The 22982-nt window shown below is 37.9% G+C and overlaps 1 protein-coding gene across 2 annotated transcripts in view; it reads right to left on the bottom strand.

The window, feature by feature from the left end:
- The window catches only part of LOC129365237 (AT-rich interactive domain-containing protein 1B-like), a 194957-nt gene that overhangs the window by 25268 nt on the left and 146707 nt on the right, over positions 1-22982 (bottom strand). For both annotated transcript variants that reach the window (XM_055038316.1, XM_055038317.1), the window contains exons 6-8: positions 19617-19703; positions 15333-15512; positions 5607-5877 (exon numbers count right to left, since the gene is read on the bottom strand). In XM_055038316.1, coding sequence (XP_054894291.1) covers positions 5607-5877; positions 15333-15512; positions 19617-19703 — 538 coding nt within the window. The remainder of the gene's footprint in view (positions 1-5606; positions 5878-15332; positions 15513-19616; positions 19704-22982) is intronic.

Below are 22982 nucleotides of genomic sequence, written 5' to 3'. Positions count from 1 at the left end.
ATTTTGCCCATCTAATGAAAGCAGAGCGCGCCGCAGCGCTGCCAAGTCTGGGAGCGACAAAGCGCCACAGGCAGCATCTTCCGTTCTTGACATTCAAGCGCTGCTCTTATTTATTTAGTAAATTTACTTACTAAGGAGGTCAGAAATGAATTATTTGGCGAGGATTTGCCTGGGAGCACTTTCCTCTCTTCTCCTCATTCCTCATCCAACATTTTTCTCCCCTCAATTTCCTTTTTATTTATGGCTCTTTTTTTTTTTTTTGCTCTTGCTCAACTAAGTGCTTATTTTTACGACAGCTCGCCTGTTCCTATAGCTCCAGGAACTTTTTTTTGCAGACTGTCGCCAGTAGCATTGGGAAGTCATTTGCGGAGCCAATTCCACCCTCTGAAGCTGCTGCCAAGGAAAAGCTTATACCTTTTAAGACTTTGTGTTCCCCTCTATGTTTTCCAAATAAACATCAATCTCCAGCTGCCTAAAATCCTGTTGTGCACCTCTCTTGCAAACAAGCTTACCTCCTCTTCCTCATTAATGATACTCAAAGAACTCAAGGGCAGCTTTTCCAAAAGCTCATCCACTTTTCAAATATTAGATTTGTAGGGGTAGAGAATACTGCCGTGCATACATTTTTTGTTTTACAAAAATGTATGCATTTTTAACCTTTTTTTATGGTTAAATACACCATAAAAAAGGTATTAAATATTGGCCATAACAATGACTTAAACATCAATTCTAATACAAGTTAGAAATTACCTGAAGATGTTGGTTCAATGGAGTGCAACTCAGTATTTCAGAATATTAATTCAAAAAGCGAAAATTATATGTAATGTAGATCATTACACACAGAGTAATATACTTTGCGTCTATCATTTTTATTATGGCTTTCAACTAATTCCTTACAGCAGTGCATTAGAATGTTACATAAGACCAATGTAATATGGATTTATGGCAGATTATTATTATTACTGTTATCATTATTATTATTATATTAGGGTGGTGGAAGGGGTGAAAGGTCGCAAAGGCAGGCAGTACGGAAAGCTTGCAGCTTAAATAGATCTCCCAGATCTGGGTGCTGTGTTAGATATATTCCAGCTAGAGTGGGGACGATCCTGTGTGAGAGAGCAGCGCAGCTTGAGTAGAAGTACATTTAACTTTTCATTTAAGTTAAATGAACAGTTTTTTTTAAAGTTTTATATACATATGACACAGTTTGTTTATACAGCAGAACAATTTTCTACGGGCCCACAAGTCTACATGCCAACACGCCCTCCTCCTTCAACCGACTCAAACTGATTAACAAACAGAAGCGGGGCAGTTGTTTCTAATTCCAGTCTTGTGGTGGGGGAGACTGACACGGCTCAGGAGAGAACAAAAACACTCCACGCGCCACACCTAATGAAGATTTAATCTGGGCCCACGCCCGCAGCTCCGGGATGCCAGAAGTGGTCTTCCTCTGCTCATTTCGAATTCTTTTCACCTTGCGTAATGAAGTCGAAGTGTGTTTACTAATGTTTTGAGGGTGTGCGCGACGAGGGAGAGGACACAGAGGCAGCGTTGTGGAGGATTATATGTGGAAATGAAATGAAAGAAAAAGAGAGGAAAGAAGCAGAAACCTGCTTAGGAGGTTTAACTAACTAGCATCTAATTTGGAAGTTTTGTAGTGGGTTGCTTTGGCAGCTTCTGGATAAATCATAAAAGATAAAAAAAAAGAAAGAAACAGATATGTGCTACGACTAACAAGTTGTTTCTCAGACAGCGAGGAACTAAGTCTGAATGTTTCACAGTGTTGCAGAGATCTGGAAACACAAACGGGGTGCCGGAGCCCTTTTAACTGCAGGTTTTTCGGAGGCCAATTTTCTCCTGATCTCTCTCAGATGTGTAAAGTGGGATCTGAGGAAGAAAAAACATAACAAGGCCGCGTTGGAGACAGCGGAGAACAAAAAGCAAATTGGAGAGAAGAAAGGCCGAGGGAGATGAAACAGTCTGGGTAGGATAATAGAGCTGCACAAAGATGAAGAGGCCGATACAGTTGGGGGAGTTGGTGAAAAAGAGAGAAACAGGTGGGAGGAGAGAGGAGAGAAGCAGACAAGGAGGGATAAAAGATTGTGAATGAGCGACTTTGGACAAGACGAACAATGTCGATGAGACGGACACTAGCATAAAAAGTTTTCTGCAAAAATGTTCACTTCCACACTTCTCTTTGCGTCATCTTTGTTTTAAATTAGTCAGAATAGCGCTTCCTGCCAGAACATTAATTCCTATGTTTGGATTCTAAACAAAGGAGGTGCCAGAAGTAAAAGCTTATCTTACATTTAAGCACAAACTCATTCTGGCAAGCAAATTTAATCCTGTAGCTTGTTTATATAAGTCTTTGGTTGTTCCAGTGTACCTTGCAAAAGTATTCACAATCTTTGAACATTTTCGCATTTTGTCACATTCGATGGACCCTGAACAGCAGCTTTCAAATCTTGCGCTGGATTTAAGTCTTGACTTTGACTAGGCCATTCTAACACATAAACATGCTTTGATTTAAACCATTTCAAGGTATGGTTGTATATTTAGTGCCAGAGTGATACATTTTTTGCCACCTTTAACAGGGTTTCTCTCTAGAATTCTCCCGTATTTAGCTCTATCCATCCTGCCAATGACTAGCTTCCCTAGTCATTTTCCCTCTCTTAATATTTTGTAAGAAAATGTTGGACTAACCTGACCAACGCACCATCCTCTACACCAACACTAGTTTTGTTTTCCATTTCCATATCAGCCTGTTTCTAGAAGGATTTTGTGGAGAACTGTAGACAGATTCTAAAGTGCAGCTCCTCCAGAGTTACCATGACTTGTTCTTGTTGCTCTCTTTAATTGGCCTGTCAATTTAGGTAGAACACTATGTTATGGAAGGTTTGCCGTTATGCCTTACATTCCCCATTTTTCAGATGATGGACTGCACGGTGTTCCATGAGATGTTCAAAGGTTGGGACATTGTTGTATAAACTAACTGTGTTTTAGACTTTTCTACAACTCTCTCTCAGGTCTGTCTCTAATCAAAATCTTTGTGATGCCGTTAGCTCACTAATGTTTTCTAACAAACCTTTCAGACCATCACAGAACACCTGGATTTAGATGAATTATTTCACACACAGGTGGTTTGTACTAATTCAGTTAATTTTAGACACAATTATTTGCACCAAATTTCATTGAGGTGTATCAGGGAAATGTGGTGCCGATCAGAAATGTATTTACAAACATGTTAAAAACATAATTTTCCTTGCAATTTCCAATTATGCACTACTTTTTGCTGCTATATTTGATAAAAACCCAGTAAAATAAAATTTAGTGGTAATTATAGTGACAAAATATGGAAAAAATTTGTAAGGAAAATTATTATTTTTTTATTTTTCCACTGTCCACTGAAGAGATGATTAGTTAAAACACAGTGACAACTAGGAATGTTGTCATTCTGCAGATAGAAAACATATCAAAGACAGATTTCAGAACAGAAAGGACTAAACCTTTTGCTTCCAGTGTGATCTGCACAGTACCAACTCCTTCAGAGATAAAAGACTCAACATAGCAAACCTTTCACTGTTAATAGTAAATCAAAATAGATCATATTTCAGCTGATAGGCTATGAATGAAAGAGAATGAGTCTTCTCGTGCAGCAGCCCCACAGTGAGCGACACCTCTCTGGTTTCTTGGTGTAGAGACTGACAGCCGGCCTCATTGCGCTCAGCAGTGGGGATCATGTCATGTCACTTCTTATTGACAGCCCAGCCATTGCCTAATGGCTTGTTCAACAATTGCATTGGTGCCTGGGTACATAAGTCTATGTGTGTCGGTGTGAGAAGCAATGGACCCCCTGATGCACATAATTAATCATACATTCTGTCAAACACCCCCAGCTCTCCCCAGTACATACTACTGTTTCGGTAAGTGAACAGAAATCTGAGACAATGTTAACAGTCTACATAAGCTCTCCAAAGTTGGTTGTCACAACTGCAGTGACAATGGAAATTACAATAGCTTTATCAATTAACATCTTATTTTTCTATAAGAAAGGACATTTTATGATGGTTGAAAAACTGCATTTGATGACGAGGCACATCATTTTCACCTTCTACAGAAGATTAAAGGAATATTTATGATTTATGAGGTAAATATAAAAGAGGCATGACAGGAAAATCTAGGGTTGAAGATGGATGTGGAGACAAATTGGCTAAGAAAAAGGTAGGATCAAAGGTTTTTTAGTTAGGCTGTATTCATAATGCAGACCTAAAGGCATAGTTCAGAATTTCTGAATTGATGTTTTGTTTAAAATGTTTTAAGGGTAAATACACAATAAACACATATAGGCAATAGTGTGATTAGGGAATTACTTTTGAAGAAGGACATAAAAAATACAAAGGGAAGTTTCACTGAAATCTGACTCATGTTTCAACAAAAGATCAGGAAAAGTGCTCTCTTGATGGATTATTAGGAAAAACCCAAACTGATATGAGGAATGAGGAAGTCTTCACAAGCGATAGTCATGTTTTTACAAGTTTCCTTCAGCAGGGTTCAGGGAAAGTTTACTGCCCACGCAGTCCCTCAAGAAATCACTGTCTTTAGTTTCACAAGCATTCATAAAGTCAAGGCGCCGCCACTGATGGAAGAATTAAAGCCCTTTACTCAAACTCTGTTAGATCATAAAAGAGTTTCATTTGTGTGTCTGTAGGAGCCTGATGTCATTTTTGGGTGCTCTCACAGTTAAAACCAAAGTGTCTCTTTTATTCTCTTATAGTACTGTATCCATGCCACAGTGCCTTCTGAAAAAGCCAATATCTGCTTTTTTTTTTTTCTACCGTTTTTGCAATGAATGGCTCTGAAATCAAAATGTCTGGGGCTTTATGCGACATGTAAAGATAAGTATGGTTCTAGAAATGGCACCTAGATGAGTGAAAGCCCTGAAAACAAACACTGTCTCAGAAAAGTGATGCAAGACAGAGATGACTATTAGCCTTAATAATAGAAACAAATTTGCTGACTATTTCTGCTGGATTCTGGGTTAGAATAGAAAGCTGTGAGGAACTCCACAAATGTCTAAATTTGTTTTGTTTTTTTAAATAAGGCAATCCTTCTTGGAATAATCTAAAGAGGTCTATGTTTATTTTTTATTGTCAGGTGTTCTGAAGGTATTCTAAATGTCATCATAACTGGATCAAAAGCAGCACAAAAGTTTGTATTGCAAGCAAACCCACCTCTCTCGATGCAAAGTATAAGGAATTTAGAGATGCAGAATATAATTAGAATTATCTTCTAATTTAAAAAGAAATAACTTTTTAACTTTGTTTTCAAAACTCTTTAGTTTTGATGCTGTTATAGAATAAAGATGGGATGTCAGAGGAATTAAAGATATGTAAGAAACTATTTTTAAGTCAAACTGCATTTTTGTACTTCACATTCATGTCCGCAGCCCTTTCAGGCATTAAGAGGCCAAGAAAATAGACTTTCAGGAAACATCAGCACAAGATTGCACCAAAAACAGCAATTTGGTACAAAAAAAAATAAAAAATCACAGAACAAAACAAAATCAATTTTAAAGGTTAACTCCTGTGACCTGGCAGTACTTTTACCTGTTGTGCACAGAGTTGGCTACAGCGCCCTCCTGCGGCTTGCGATTAGATGGAGGACCCATCCCTGGTCCAGCGGGTTGTGGCATGCTGGGAGAAGTGGGACCCATTATTGGGTAGGTCCTGTTCTGGCTCCCCGGGCCATGGCTCCGTCCTCCAGGTCCTTGTCCATGCATGGGACTAGTGGCATTCATCCCCAGACTGTTGGACAGGCCGGGGCCACTGTAGTTGTTTCCAGCTGACCCAATGTAGTTAGAGGGCCGAGGGTAGTTACCTGCATTAAGAAAATAAGAAGACAATCATTAAGGAAAAAAATTGGAACATAGTTAAGAATAGATAAAGTATGTCATCAGTTTAATATTGTTAAGCTTGGGCAGATTTAAGGATGTCCAAGGGTCAGATAGGCTTCATAAATTTGAGAGAAACTGACTGTGCTAGTCAGCTATTGCTTTAATATTCACTACTGTGGCACAAACAACAATTTCATCCCACTAACCAATAACACCATGACAGTAAACCTGTCTCAATAAATACTGTGACAGGTAAAGAATGAGAAAAATGTTTAGAGCTGAACCAAGTTCTTATCCATAACTTCTTAAAATACAATGTGTGCAAAAAAGAAAGAAAGAAAGAAAAAAAAACATTTGGGTGTGTTTCGAATGACTTTTTTTTTTTTACAGCGCTTCAGGTTGCTGGATAGCCTTGGGAACAATTTCCAAGCTTAAGGCTGACTTTGTGAAACACTTGAGAGGAGCTCTAATCTGCAGTAAATGCTTTCTGGCTGCCCTGGAGTGCCACGCGCCCATGATGCCAGAAGCTTTCCTAAGGCACACTTAAACCCCTCTATTTTGGCTTTAAAACCTTCACTCAAATCCATCTGCAACATGAAAGAAAGGACCATGCTGGCAAATACACTGTGGGTATACAGCACCACGCGAAAGTATTCACACCCTTTCAACATTTTATATATAATATATACAGTAATGCCACAACCACAAATGTGACAGTATCTGATGGAATTCTATGTGACAGACCAGTTAAAAATGGGAGTTTGTGGATACTTTCCATCCAATCACACTAAGACTGAACTTTTTTTCCAAAAGAGAATGGGATAAAGTCTGCAGACATGCAAAGCTGGTAGAGACCTATTCTGAAAACTTACAGCTGTAGTTGCAGGTAGATAGTTTTCTACGCACTATTCAGTCATGTGAATAAATATTAATGAATGACATACTTGGTGATTTTGATTTGTAAAATATTTTAAAAACCATGTATCTTCATCCTTCTACCTGAGAGTTATGTACCAGTTTATTTTGCTTTATGTCATAAAATCCCAATTAGATGCAATAAAATCTGTGATAAAAACAGTTTGGGTATTGTTGCTCGGTGCTGTACATTCAGGAACACTAAAAGACACCTGCTATAACAAGCGAGTGCTCCCATAAAGAGCAGAGTATTCCCTCTGCAGGCAGAGCGCTGTTTCCACAGTGATACTCACTTCCCAGGACAAATCCCCTGCAAAATAGAAATAGAAAATGTGGCATTTCCCATTGTAAAAGGGACTATTTATTTTTGATTTGATTAAGAGTGCTTTAGTTGGGCCTCAGTGCATAATCCCCTGAGAATTTGTCTGGAAAAGGGGATCAAGTTCCTTTAAAACCTTGAAGGCTTTTCTGCACGCTCAAACGAAAAGAAGTTAAATGACAATATTCCACACAGGAGGGGGAGAAAAAACAACTCTGAAAATGGAAACTGCTTCCCACTGTCCTCGAATCGCTTCAGCAAAGAAGCACTCTCTGCATGACATAAGCCTGTGAGGCCTCCGAAGAGACTGGAGCAACAGAAGGTTGGAAAGGAAGCAGAGGAACACAGACGAAAAGGGAGGTAGGGAAAAAACATAAATAAAAATGCCGACCCTCGAGATAGGATTTAAGGTCAATGGAAATAAAAGTCTTTCCCATAAAATTCAGCGATTCTACTTGAATTTGTCCAGACGTTGTAATGAAATCTACAGTGGAAGATGAGGGAAGCTTTAGTGAGCTGGTGAGCTGAGTACGGCTGACACCTGTCAAGGGCTTTAGGGCTGTAATAGAGAAGCATAGAGGAAGAAAGGATATCTTAGGGACTTTGGGCGGCTAGGGAATGTGGGAGTTGGCGGTTGTATGTATGGTACATATATATATATATATATATATATATATATATATATATATATATATATATATATATATATATATATATATATATATATATATATATATATTTCCAACTTTTTGGACAGCTGTTAAGACCCGTGGGTGCTGGCCATATTCTCCATCGCCTGGGCAGACTTGGTGGTTTTTGGCATCTGTGACTGACTGAGGCTCCAGGAAACCTCCCGGAAAGTTGTTTATACCATACAGTCTCATTTTCTTTTTGATGTATGGGCTAAAAAGTCAAACAATTGGGAGTAAGTGTGTGGAAGTTTCCATGTCTGAGTTTTCAGTTTTTCTTGTCCATCATGAGACTAAAGGATCAGGATGTCTGAAATTAGCTTGCAGAATGCAGAACTCGTCAAATTTTATGCAATACCTATGATTGCTTGAGGTGAAAGAATGACAGCATAACTTGGGGATAACATTAAAATGAGGCTCTCCAATCTATCTTGCTTTGTTCTGACAAAGTGGACTGTCAGACTACTTCTTCAAGGACAGATAGTGAACTAACTCATAACCCATGAAAGCTCAGCCGTTAAACTCCAAGGTGTAATCTTTAAAGGTTTTCAAATGCTTTCAATTAGATGTGCTGTCAGAGTAAATCAGAATAAAAAGTTGGATAATTTTATGAGGTAAAGTTTTATTTATTCTAGAGAAAAACTAACAGGAATTTTGTAGTGTTTTTAAAAACTGTTCATATGGATTCATAAACATCATTGGGTTTTATTGGAGTTTCATGATGAACCATTATAAAACAGATATGCACCTGTAGAAAGAAGAACCTTAACTTTAAGTTTCTTGTGATTTGGAAAAAAACTTAAAGAATGTAATACATCTATTTCATTCTACCTCATAACTATATACTCACTGCCTCATATTGATTCCTCGAAAATATATTTAAGTTTGTGTTTGTTACCTAACCTGGAATGCATATCATCCATTCTTTGTACCTTCACATGCTATTCCTGTTGCTCTGGAAACCAATTAAGCAGAACCAAAAGAAAAAAATTAAAAGGAGGACATTTTGTCTCATTTGCACCTTCTTGTGTCCTTATTTCTTAGCCTGTGTTTCTTCACACTCAGAGCCTTTGAGAGGGAGTACCGGTGATATTTATAGCTTGATGAAGGAGTGGAGGAGGAAAACTCATGGTGCTTCGTTCACAATTACATGGAAATTCTCGACTCTGGTCACGGGTTTGGTGGACGCTCCATCCTTCGCTGGGTTTTTATCCCTGCAGTCCTGCATGAGAGCTACAGTGTGACCAAGGAGATTACAGTCTGGTGCTTCTCTCAGCAGACTGGACCGGCCAGAGCTAACAGCCGAGGCAATCTTACGGTAGGGAAAGGTACAATGTGCCCTCAGGACCAGTGAACTTCCATCAGTGAGGAGTGGAACGCAGAATACATGACTGCATGTCTGAGCTGCCGAATACAGCATGCAGGGAAAACGTTAAGGAAGTGAATATTATTCTCTTTTCCTCTCTTCCATTTCATAACTGGAGTTGGAGGTGGATTGTTGCAATGGGAACCCTTAAAAACAGTTGGACTCACTGTTTGTTACAACATGCTTGGTTGGAAAGATGGCTCTTTTTCCAGCATCTCTTATTGCCTGAGGCTCACACATCCTCCTACAGCCACCTCAGCACCTTCCCTAGTCGGGTTTCTGAGCCACAGCAGGGCTGGGGTTCACCTTGGGGCAACTGAGCTCCTCAAACTGTCAATTTCCTTCCGAGACTTACCGACTCCTTTAGGCACTGGCTTGAGTCATGAGTTTTCTTTTTCTCTTTTTTTGGAGGTTTGGGGGGGCGATTTAAATTGAGGCTAAGGCTTAAAAGTCCTGTCTGCAGCATGGTCATTACCAGTGGAGTGCCTTAACCCCCTTGAGGTGGGAAAGGCAGTAGAGGGAGAAAAAGCAGAGCTCAGACAGACACCAAATCTCTTTTCTGTAACGGTATAATGTCCTCCTCCGCCGTCTGATTATGAGTCTGCTGTTCCCAACATGTCGACTCTCAACCATGTCCAAGTGCATGTCTTTACAAACAGCTGTTGGAGTCATTTGAGAGAAAGAGTTTGATGACAACAGAAAAAGATCAGCTTGACTTTGGATGAAGAAGGCTTTCAAAGGAGATACATAAACATTTAGCAGCTTTGGTATTGTTTGTAACTGCTGAGCTGACTTCTGGAGCTCATTCAGACAGAAAGAAAAGAGGAAAGGAAGAAAAATTAGTCAAGCTTGATCTCCATATTCATAACATATATATATATATATATATATATATATATATATATATATATATATATATATATATATATATATATATATATATATATATATATATATATATATATAAGTTATGAATTTATGTAATGATAAATTCAGAAATAATTGCGCAATATTTAGGTACTGCTTATAAATGTTCTCATTTCTAAGATAGAAATGGCCATCTAAAACAGGATGGCAGTACCTTATATGTAAGACAATGTTGTTTTTATAAAGGGACACGAATATAGCCAATGGAAGGTTGACCACTTGATACAGTGATACAGTAAGCATTGTTGCTTCAAAAAAGTGGAATGAAACACTTTTAGTATAAATTGACTTTCCTCTTCACCTAATAAAAATGCCTATCTGCAGAAACATTTTTAGCCAAGGATTCTAAAAAGGTATTCATTTAAAATCTTAAAACTTGCATTTAAAAAAAAAAAAGTAAAACTGAAAGTAATTCTTTCAAGCCACAGCTGCTACAGATAGCTTCTGCAGTAAGTGAACCGGTCAGCTTTTCTCTATTTAAATGAAAATAAAGTTTGTCAGACAAGAATTTTTTTTAAAATAATGATCGCCACTAATTTTCTTCTGTGTCAAGGGAGCAAGTATTTTAACTTCTATAATATTCACCACATGTGTAGCATTGGTATGAAGTCACATTTTAAGGGTCAAACCACAAGTCGACATGAGAAAACAGACTAATGGATATATAGAGTGCTGTGACAAGCATTTTCCACAACACAACCTTTATAAGTAACATGACTGTAATTCTGTCTAAATCCTCATGAGTAAAACTCAGACTAGTTACACAGAGAAAAGTGAGACTCACATAATCTAACAGGATTCATCAAAGATTGTTTAAATACCTAGTTAGTCAAGTCTCCAAACTACTGATGTTGGGCAACATTTCTCCAGGGTTCCTTCTCTGGGTTCCACAAGTCATCAAATACATCTTTGCTTTACAAGATAAAATTATTGATGGGAAATATTACTTCCTGTATCTTGTTCCTAACCTCAGCACTCTTAAGCAATTAAAAATTTCACGTTGTGTACGTATTACCTATTGTCCGATTCTGGACATAGACGTGAATAAAACTATTGTGAGCTACAAGCCTGAACATAACTGAAAAGAAAAAGTTGTAAAGATGATGATAGATGCACTTTAAACAACCTCCACTCTAGTTGTTATCCATTAATAAAAAAGCAGCTTTTTCCTCTTTGAAGTTATGTTCTCTTCTATTCTTCCAAAGAGTCTTGTGCTGTATTTCTTTACTGAAAATGTTATATCACACAAAAAATATAAGCTCAACCTCCATCCAGATAGATGTGCCAGAGAAAAAATACATCTATAGAACAGAGTTCAGGGACTTGGAGCAAAATTCTGCTCTTGCTAATTTGTTAGTGAACCGGAGAGAGGGAAGGGAAGCAGATGGAGCTGTCATTAAGAACAATGACCAGCAGCTGTCTGCCCTGTTCGACACACACGCACCCTGACCTGGCCCTGGCCGAGCCCCGGAATCCCTTTGAATCCTTAAAAATATAACTAGAACCGAGTTTATAACAAGACAAAGGCAAAAACAGCAAAATCTGTCAGCCAAAACACATTCCTGAGTCACTGCAATGGAAGATTTGGTTAGTTAAATCCATATTTCTACTTTATGTTTTGCAAAAAATATATACTTGTAAAGCCGTAGCTGTTTTGTTCCCAAATTTGAGATAATAGTATTTCTGTCTATTCAGAAAAAAATCCTCACAGCATTCCTTTTAGGACCATTTAATTACCTTTATGGGTGCCAACAAAAGACCCACATACATACAATTTTGGGGGAAGATGACGCATAAGGATAAGGTAATGTGAAAATGATAAGCTATCATTATCAGGTGTCCTTCAGTAGGGTAAACTATGTCGGTTCTAATTGAAAGATCACCATCATTTAATATCGGGCAGGAATTACTTTTTCTGTTATTTATGTATTGGTATAAAGTTATGCTGTCTAAAAACATTGAACGCGGCACCGAAAAGTAGTGGGTCCACTTTTACTATATGTAAATTAGATTATTTTGACATACAGATTTGTTGTACAAATAAGTGAGATGAGGAGACATTGAGCAGTCTCTGATGGTAACATCATTTCTGTCATCCAACGGATATTTCATGCTCATCTGCCTCTAGAGCTGCTTCCAGGCTAGTCAGCCTCGCTGTCGCTCTCTGCTTTCTTAATTTCTCTATTTCTCTTTGCTTACTGGGCTGTCAGCCCAGCCAAAGTCACATTAAGAGATAAGAGTGGGAGGAGAAAGGAGACCAAATACCAAACGCATTAGGGCTATTAATCAACATTAACAAATGTGAGGGAGCGGCCGCAAATTTGGGAAAACATAAGCACGGACGGGTGCATTTATCAAGGTGACACATTAAAACTCACATTAACCAAAAAAGAAATACCACAATGTTTCTTGTGGTGTGCTGCCAAGGGCAGAAAATAAAGTGCAACAGCAGATGTCACCATTTGTTTGATGGCCGGGTGTTGCATGTTGGAGAAACAAATGGGAGAATAAGGCCTAATTATAGAAACTGATCCAAGCTTTTTTTCTCAACTTCCTGGATTGTGGTAGATTTTTTTCTTTCTTTCTTTCTGGAGTATCGGAATGCTTAGACTAATGCGTGATGAGACTGATTTTCTGAAAGGCTCATCAAACCAGACAACCTTCCGTGAAATACTAAATAAAAGAACTACTGAACAGAGGGCAATGTGAAACAAATATTTAGGAGCTGAGATTGATGTTACATATCTGCAGTGATCAATCTACATTTATGCCACTATTTTGAGAATGAACTTTACAAAATATACTTTTCATCAAAGACTTGTTTGTGTTTTGCTACAAGAATAAATTCAAAATGGAGTATTTCCTCTGATATTTGAGGATAAATGTTTGCATGGATCACAACATAAACACAGAATATAAAGGCACACTGATGTGGATCAGAATTACACGTAGAATAAAAGACAATGTGCCACAACTGCTTCACAAGTCACTATTTTTATACCAGATTTGGCAGTGAGGGAATTGGCAGGAACCTTTTATTTGGATCCATTCCTCTACTGTAAACTCAGCCTGTCACAACAACAGAATCAGGGCAGAATAAAACTTTCAATATTGTGGCAATACTGTCAGCACAAATAAATCAGCAAACGACTAGGTGAAATACCCTAATGTGTTATAGCAAGTATTTAATTACATGCATTTGGAGAAGTTTGCAGGTGCACTCAAAATGTATGCAGAAAGAGCCAGATTGAATTTCAAAATAAGACCTTAAATCTGAGACAACTAGTGATGAGCAAATCTGTCCATCCATCATTTATGGTGCCCATCTCCATCAGTAGTTGGGTGAAAGGCAGTGTAAACTCTGGACAAGTTGCCAGTCCATCACAGAATTGAAAAACCCCATGAATGTAACTTGCTTAGAAAGGAGTTTGCACTTTACGCCTATTGTTGCACATTGTTGTAAACATAAACCACTCTAATTCTAACAGCAAAGCATATAGAGTTTTCTGAATTGATCTGAGATATAAAACTTTATCTACTTAAAACAAAATTTTATGCCTCAACAAATGAAAAGCCACAAGAATAAACAGAACAAATAAAAGTGCAGCATAACATCAAAATGACTAAGGAAAAAATGTCAGCCACACAGAGGCAGAAAACATAGTAACTTAGTGAGAAAAACACATTTTATGATGTAATAAAATATTCATTCTTATGGCTTATCTATAAAATGGCCAGAGTTCAATAGAAAGACATCCCAAATATATTGAGGTTATTTTAGTGTTTTAGTAGCTTGTTATTTATCCATGAGTATTTTTAATTGAAAAATGCAGCATCCAAGTCTCATACAAAAGTGCATTACATAAGTATTATTTTGATTGTATTTTACCTAACTCAGACAGTGAAATTTTTCCACAAAGATGCTATATAATCTCTCACCAACATTCATGCTCAGACTATTATTGAATTAATTTTTATTTACTTTTTTGACAGTAACCAATCTAATATTTTATACTGAACAGCTGGGTGTCTGAGAGAGATATGTGCTGCGGCTGTTACATCTCTGTGTTACAGCTGTTTCACTCGAAATGATGCAGTAAAGATTCACTTATCTGACACTTTAAACATGGAGATTTGTTATTTCTAAGGTACAAATCACCTAACTATAATATTCAATGTTTTATATGTCAAATCCAGGAATTCAGCTCCAGTCTTCCACAATTTGACCAAGGTCATGTTGATATGCTGTTCACAGCAGGCTCTGAGAAAAGCTGGTGTAAAAAGTCTTGAATTGATTTGCTACTTCGATCTAGATCAGTGTTTGGGCTTTGAAAATCTCTGATATGAAGCTTTAAAATGTTTTCCTCTTTTCCTTATGGCTAAAACCAAAGCATCTCACCAGAAATAGAGGTTGCTACTCAATGGCTAAATCTTCTGACATGTCAGTCTCATCACTTAGGCGCTCCCTCATAATCATATCATGAAGAGGGCCAGGAGGTCTGTTCAGGTTTCAAGGGCCTCATGAATAATCAGAGAGTCACATTTGATTTTAATGCCCACCGTCAGGCCCTCCATGCAGGAGGATAGATGGTTGTACTTATCCGTGTGTGTGAGTGTGTGCTTGCATGTGTGTGTAAAAAGTAGATGATGGAAATGTCTCTGAAAAGGAGTCCTTTTGTATTCCTAATTAGCAACCTTGCTGACACTGTGGGGGGAGTGAGGGTTCAAAAAATGACAAGTCTGCCTTTTTCTGTCTGAACCCTCTCTGCCTGGATGATGTGAGGCACTCCTCTTCCTAACATGACTGGTCAGAAAGTTGAAGTAGATCAGGTGGAAGTCATGACAAGAGAGGTCAGTTATAATCCAGTGTGACAGGAACTCATTCTTTGCCTTTAAATTTTAAAGAAGAATTTCAAACTCTGGAAATTTGATTCCCTCTTGTAAGCTTAAAACTGCAGGACTTTTATTTTGACATTATTTTATAAGATGGCTTGTATGAAACATCTTTGTTGTTTTGGAGCTTAGAAAATGTGAAAAGTTATTAAATAAAAACATTTCACATTAGACGTCACATAATCCACTCTCCTCAAATGGAGGTGTGAAATAAAAAAGGAGAAAAATACCCCAAAACATCACTGTACCTGAGATAAAAGAAGAATTACACGTCTTAAGATAAGAATAGCATTTGCTCTTTTCGCTAAAAAAATGTAAAACATTTCTAACCTTGGTGTCCATATTGGGGTCCTTGAGGTCCATAGGGACCAGCAGGGGCACTCTGTGAATATGGACCCATGCTGGGATACATTGAGCCTCCATGGGATGGGTGGGGTGACATGGGAGGTCCGGACTGGGGAGGTGCGAACTGCGAGCCAGACTGGTTTCTCTGCATGTTCGATATAAAACCTAGAACAGACAAACACATTTAGATGGCAAACATTCTTTTTACTTCTGAAAGTTCTAATTTCTAGGAAGTGATTGTGGCTACAGATTTCACTTTTAGCCATGTTGTAAACAAACCTCAATGTGTTTTGTGGGTATTGGGTATCCAGTTGCAAGTCTTTTGGTGTTTTTTCAGCTTTGCAAAGTCAGAGCCTGAATTAATTTGCAAAATAGTTCAAGTTCTATCCACCAAATTGGATGGAGTGTGTCTGAAAAAAAACATGCTCACTTGTGTCGCACATCCTTAGCTGGATTTAGATTTTGACTTTGACAACTGGATTGCAGTTTACCATTATTTAAAAATAGTGGTGAAACAGTGCTTAGTGAGATGTGTTTGGTTATTGGGGGATATTTAGTGTTTGTTTATTTTAGAATGTAATCATGCACTTCATCATAAGGCATGATTACATGCATTAATTTCCAAATAGAGGGAGTGAATTCATTAATTAAGTGACTTCTAGGATTTATCAAAAATAAAGGGAATGCCTAATTATTCAAATCATATTTGATACATTTTCTGGCTTTCCAAATAATTTATCAATATTTTAACCAGATTTAGAGAATTTTTTCCCCTCATTTCACAAACTATGGAACAAGTTAGCTTTTCAATGATCAAAATAAAAAAGACTATTTTAGAGTTTGGGGATTTTTTGTATCAAAACTTTTATCTATTTTAAAAGTTCTAAGGTTTAGAAAATTTAAACTAGATTATCCAATAAATAAAGAGGTTTAAAATGGTTTTTCTGTCTGTATAATAAACCTCAAAGCAGACGGTTGTTTGGGTTTCTTGTTAGCTCTTCAAAACCACATTAATAACTGTGTTGGGCAAAATTGTGTTAAAGACTAATTTTGTAATTGAATAAAGTCCGAGTGTAAATACTTTTCCATGTTTAGAAAAATAGCAAAATCTGATTTCTTCTTGTAGTGTGCAAAGATGTGATGGATTGTAGAAAAGAAGAAATCCTGTTTTCTATTCAGTGTCTTTCAATGTCTGATCTCTTGCCTCTGTGTCATCTACTGTTAGTCATATATTCACTTTGGTGAATAAGTCAGTATGAAATAGGTGTTTCTAAAACACAACAGATTGACATGCAACAGGATGCCTGAACACAAATAAACAGAGAGCGCGAGCATTCAGTGAATGCTATTGCTGACAAAAGCCAGGTCAAGTACACACCTGGCCTCAGAGATGCATGTAGCTGTAAAAGCTGAGTGGACATATAAAAATACAGACCCCCACTCTCCACAGAACAGCTAGTGATTTGACCGTGGCTACTGTGTTATTCTAAGCTGTTCTGTCAGTAGACGTGTTAAAGCCTCTAAGGCCCAAACTCGCCCGCACCATTCAAATTGACATTTGCAGCGATCCTCGCCTGGGCTTCGCTCTGTCAAACAGCGCTATTCGTTTTTTTTTTTTTTTTAAAAAAACTTGTTGAAAGGTTTTCCGATCCGCTGCGAATGGAGAAAGGTCGCTGGACGGCCATTGAGGGAAAAGAGAGGCCGTGTGGGTGTGGAAATGTGTGTGCGTGTAAGAGCGCTATTGCAGATTAGGTGTAAATGGATTGGGTCTGCTCGGCTGTAAACTTTGATAGCCATCCGCTTTGTTGAATGAGCGCACACAGGCTGGCTCTTTAGTGAGTTTGGGGTTTGGGGAAACGACAAAAGGCTGAGGCTTGTGTAATTCCGTACTTCTGCAAAGAGAGTAAGAGAGAAATACGAAGATACTGGGAAAGAGAAGCAGAAGTTTTCAAATGCTCTTAAGTTTTTGACTGTGCATATGCATATACGTATTTGCTTTCTGAGTGTGTGTGTGAGTAGGAGATAAAGACAGAGAGCAATAAACATGCCGCATGAGTTTTTTTGTGCCGCACAGAGACGCAGGCCTAGGCAGAAAGAGATTCAGCAAGAGAGAAAGTGTGTGTGGGAGGGAAAGACAGTGCAACGGAGGGAAAAGAGCGATTGGGGCCTGAAAGTGCTTAGGCTGCGAGTGCTGGGTTTAAGGAGCGAGGACATTATTGTAATGTTTTGCTTCCATTAGGGTAAGGGGATTCTGGGAGAGGAGGAGAAAAAAATACTGAGTGTAATACCGCACTTTAAATTGCCTGGAAAATGGATGGGGAGAGAAACATTGTGCAGACAGTGCTAAAAGCAAATAACACATTCAAGGATTTTTCTCCCTGCCTCTCCCTCTCTGTGTTTCGTTCCCTCTTCACACACAAACACAGACCGTTCTCTTGTTCTGGCAATGAAGCTCTCAGCTGGACAACAGCGGGCACGTGAGAACAAAGTAGGGAGTGAAAAAGGGACGGTCAGTGGATTTATCGAAATGAAGAGCAGAGAGAGGCTCTTAGGGAGGCCAGCACTTGAGCAAAGTGGGGAGTACAGTATCTCTAGAGGGAGGGGGTTAACCCGAGCACGGGAAAAAAAGCATAAACAACGGTCGACCTTGTTAAACGTGCTGAGTTTTTCTGGACTTGGCTGGGGGAGGCAGAGGGGCATTTGAGGTTTACAGGCATTAGAGAGCAGCATTAAATCTCCAACTTGATTTCATCAGTGCCCCACTCTCTCCCTCTGTCTTCATCCATCCACTCCCTCTGTCTCTCTGTGATTTTAACTGCTCTTTGGTTCATGATGGAGAGGCAGCCTCAGTCATTCCATTAAGGTCAATTCCCAGTCTTTCATGCTTTTGCAGGGTTGTGTGGATATGGAAATTAGAATTGCAAAAATCAGCAAATGTGCTGTTTGTACGAACACCTGAAAAGTGGTCATAATTGCTGGAGACAACCTTGAGTTTGGCTAGGGCATTTGCCCTCTGGGTTAGTGTTCACATAGCAAGCCTTTTGGAAATACATTTATTTACTCAGTGTTAGCATTACCGAATCTGCATTTGACAGAAATTATTAAAAGATGCTGACTAATGGACTAGAAAAACATGAATGACATTGTCTGGCACTCTGCTAAAATGGTCCAGATGTTATGTAGCATACTGGGACTGTTTTGCATGATATATCAATTAAAATTTGACCAAACAATGATTACCAGTGGGATAACTCAAAGCTCTGTTCTCATAACAAATTAATAATGACTTGTATACAAATTTCTTCCACCTTAATGAAGAAAGGACATTTTTTTTATTTTTTATCTAAGATATAGATTAGCACTTAATAAGACTCAATAAACCTAGGCTAAAATGGCTAAGAATCACAAAACATGCAACAAACTTCAATGTCGTCATGCTATTCTGATGACACAGACGTTTTGGAGAAATACGAGGGCTGATTAAAAGACCATATGTGTATGAATACTCCCAAAAGTTTAGTTTTGAATCGGTTTTTGTCTGAAGTCGTTCTTCGCTGCTGTGGTGAATTAGAGACAGACTGAACATAAGAACGCTTTTAAATTCCTCCATAGGTCCTGGTTTTGTATGCCTCCCAGCTTCCTTTTATGAGACATTTCCTCTGAAATCTCTCCTTTTACTAGTTACCCAATTGGATAAACTTCAATAAACTCAAATATGTGCTTCATAGTTTCTTCTGGTGGCCACTGTGTTATGTATTCATGTCTGAATTCAAAGAAACAATCGCTTGGATTCTTTATTGTCTTCTGTTTGGTTTCTTTCTTTTTAGCTCTTTTGTGTGTTGTGTATTAATGAAAGAAGCTGACATGAACTACGATCTTAAGCAGCTCATGCTGGACTCAAATATACTCAAAACAATAGTTTTATTACAACTACTTTCATTCCCTTGACTTTGGCAACACACAATTTCTGTTTGCCATTTTCTTCAGTCTCAAATTTTATGCAGCCCCTGGTTGGTGTGGAATGGAAAAAAAAAATACCATCATTTTGCAGTTGACATTGCAATTTCTTTTATTTTAGATCTAACTCCAAGATGGGATGATATGTCTTGTGCCTTTCAAGCACAAAAATGGAGGGAAGGAAGCATCCCATAAAAACACACAAGCATGTCAGAAGACAGCATTTTCTCTTTTTTTTCTTCTGCCAGACAAAGCAAATTACCCAGTTCTTGATATTGGTTATTATTCAAATATATGTAGAGGGAGACTTACCTCTCTCCTGAGCCATAGGGGAGCGTGTGATTGACAGATGCGCTGCATCGGGTCCATTTCCAGAGCTCAACGGGGCCACAGCTGTACCTGTAAAAAACATAAAGCTTGAGTTCATGGGTTTGGATTCATGTGAGGTGCAAATTATTGTTTTAATCCAGTCCTTGAAACAAATGTTGCCATATGAAAACAAAACTTTTAGCAAGAATCATTTTTCCTTCTTTGTTTATTGGAAGCGAGGTCAAAAGCAAATTGATTTTTATTTTCTTTCCATCTGCTTTGCTTGAAAAATGAAAGAAAAATGCATGAAATGATGTAAACAATCAACTCCTGGAGGACCACTTTTTTTTTTTCAGCTCCACAAAAGTTAAACGTTTAAACTTTTTTTTTTTTTTTTTAGGTGACTAAACAAAACGAAAGGATTTGATGCCAAAGTCAGCCACTTGCACACACACACACACACACACACACACACACACACACACACACACACACACACACACACACACCCCCACACACACACACACACACACACACACACACACACACACACACACACACACACACACACACACACACACACACACACACACACACAAAGTTAATTCTGGTTCACCATGCAACAACTGGCAAATCCACCACAGGAGGACACATCAAGACATTGGAACCAAAGTCACTTCTCTGAGTAATCATTAAAATGAGCGAGACCCCTCTCCACTGGAAAACCAGAGCCATCTGAGGATCATCGATTGGGTTTGCTGAGCAGGTCTTTGGGCTGTGACTGTTCCATTGAAATCCAATAGTGAGTTGAGGGTCTGATTAGAACAATGGCAGACAGAGAGTAAGGTGGATTGATTTGGCCTAGAGGAAGGAAAGAGATAGCAAATTAACCTTTTATCTTTAGATTCAAATTGGGAAAGAAGAAGGAGAAATAAGGGCATGAGGATTTCAGGTGTAATTGGACAAAGTTGAAATATGGATTTAATTCAATATCTATAGTTACAGAATGAAAGTTAAGATGAATTTTAATTTGTAATTTTGATGAATGTGGCTCAGAGCTCACAAAAATCCAAAATGTTGCTTATCAGAAAGTTAGAATGTGATTTAAGAGCAAAGAAAATTATTTTAATACGGAGACGTTGCTCTACTGAAGAGCGGCTCTTTTTGCTTAAATTACTGCAAAAAGAGCAGCGACTCCCTTGACCTAAAGCCCAAAGAAAATCTATGGAGATCACATCCGTCTTTAATGATTTATGTTTTATTGTTGAATATAACTTAAATGAAATGGAGAAGGCTATCACAATTTGAGGTCCCTTTTAATTGATTTTTTAAAAAGTGCATCTTATAAAACAAAACAAACATATGTTTAATATAAATTCACCTTCAGTGTCAAAAATCCAAAAAATTGGAGTGATTGGAAAAATGTCAAAAAATTTATAATGTTGATGTTTTTGCATTACTTTTGAAGCAATGAGAGTTGAAAGAAACTTCAGAGTATCGCTTTGGGGATGGTACACTTATACAAGTGTAACAAAAATTCATGTTTTTTTTTTTTAACTTTCATTACATTAAATCTTTTCCATAACTGCAGACCGATCCATGGAGCTAAAAGTTTTCATGTCTTTAAAATGTTTTCCATGTTTTAAATGATTTTTGCCTTGTGAAGCAGAGGTTCCCAACTTCAGGAAAATGAAGTTGCAAAAACAAGTTCTGTCACACATCCAATACAAGAGAAGGATCCCTCACTAGATGGAGAAACATAAATAATTTTGAATTTTACTTTGATTGTCAGATGCACAAGCATAAGTAAGGTATGAAATGCATCAGTATCTCCCTTGATAAACAATATAAACCAAATTGGCTTTTGATTCTTCAAATTACACACACATACAAACACAAAGTAATTATTTTCTGAACCACATATTCACCAGTCCTTTAGATCATTGCCAAAATTATCCTGGCAAAGTTTTATAACCTGTAAAATTAGTATAGATTATATACTAATTTTGTAATCTGACTGAGATAATTATAATCAAAAAGTAGGAGTCCACCTAAACTCTGCTGACAAGGTTGTCAGCAGATAGAGGCATAATTTGCTTTAAAGTTTTCCAGCATAGCTGCACAAATAGCTGGGCCATCTGTAACCTATGTCATGGTTTCTGGACTCATCACTGACTGTGGAAACTTCACCATGGACATGAAGAACTCGGATTCTCCAGTCGTCCTCCAGGATCTGGGAGCTTGACCTCCAAGCAAAATCCAAAAGTTATTAAGAATCTCCCAGAAAACTTCAATAGACTTTGCTACTCAAGACCTTCCTTTAAGTACTGCTTTTATTACAGTGCAGTTTTTTCTACTACACTTTTTCTTTCCATTCAATTTTCTGTTTATGTCCTTCAATGTGGATCTCTCTGAACTATAAACTTCTTTTGCCATTACCTTCTTGAACTTGTAACCTGCTCATTAAAGGTGTCAATGAAAGCCTTTATTTGCTATAAACTAAAATCATCAAATCACTTGAAATAAATAATATTTTATGTGTAATGAATCTAATTAATTTATATCTTATAATTTCATTAAAACAGCGACAATAAAATTTCAGATTAATTTATTGAGATGCACCTGTATCGTAAGTGATTAAAGTAAAAATCAAATTGATCTAAATCAAACGAAAAACACGGGGGATGTGAAAATGTTTAGTACTGTACACACAGGAAAATGTGCGAACAGTAAGAGTTATACATCTAGTGTGTACTAAACATACTAATTTGTGACGCTTGTTACAACTCAATTAATATTACAGCTTCTTAAAATGAAGAACACTATTCATGTTATCCAATCACTCAGTAAAATCTATCCTATTTCAAGTGTGTTTACATATGTATGCGTGTTTATATGTTGTGTGTGTGTCCGTCCACACCAGAAGCGATACATGACTAGAGGTGACACACTCTCCACATAAACAAACCCAATTAAGTCAACATAATTGCTTTGCATAAAAATGCATAAACAACATTTCCATCTATCCGCCGCCTACTCACACTCAAGCAAAAACAAGTAACATGCATGGACGTAAAAAGTACTTGCACAAACAAGAGTAAATAAACACAGAAGAGCACACAAGCAAGGAAGCACATGTAAGAGCACAGAGGCACATAAGACATGTACTGAAATGTTCACATACACACAGACACGCACACTCGCACATGCACGCACGCACGCACACACACACACACACACATGCACGCACACACACACACAAAGCCCCCCTGGATCACACTTGAATAGTTCCAGCGGCACTGCTTCAAAGAGGGAATATTCGATTAGTTAGTCTGTCACCATGTTGCAGGAGAGAATGGGAGGCATTAG

This window comes from Poeciliopsis prolifica, unplaced genomic scaffold (genome assembly GCF_027474105.1).
Source record: "Poeciliopsis prolifica strain line A6 unplaced genomic scaffold, Auburn_PproV2 SCAFFOLD013, whole genome shotgun sequence".
In the NCBI taxonomy this organism is placed as follows: domain Eukaryota; kingdom Metazoa; phylum Chordata; class Actinopteri; order Cyprinodontiformes; family Poeciliidae; genus Poeciliopsis; species Poeciliopsis prolifica.
The sequence above is the reverse complement of the archived record's forward strand: the minus strand, read 5'-3'. Positions and strand labels throughout refer to the sequence as shown.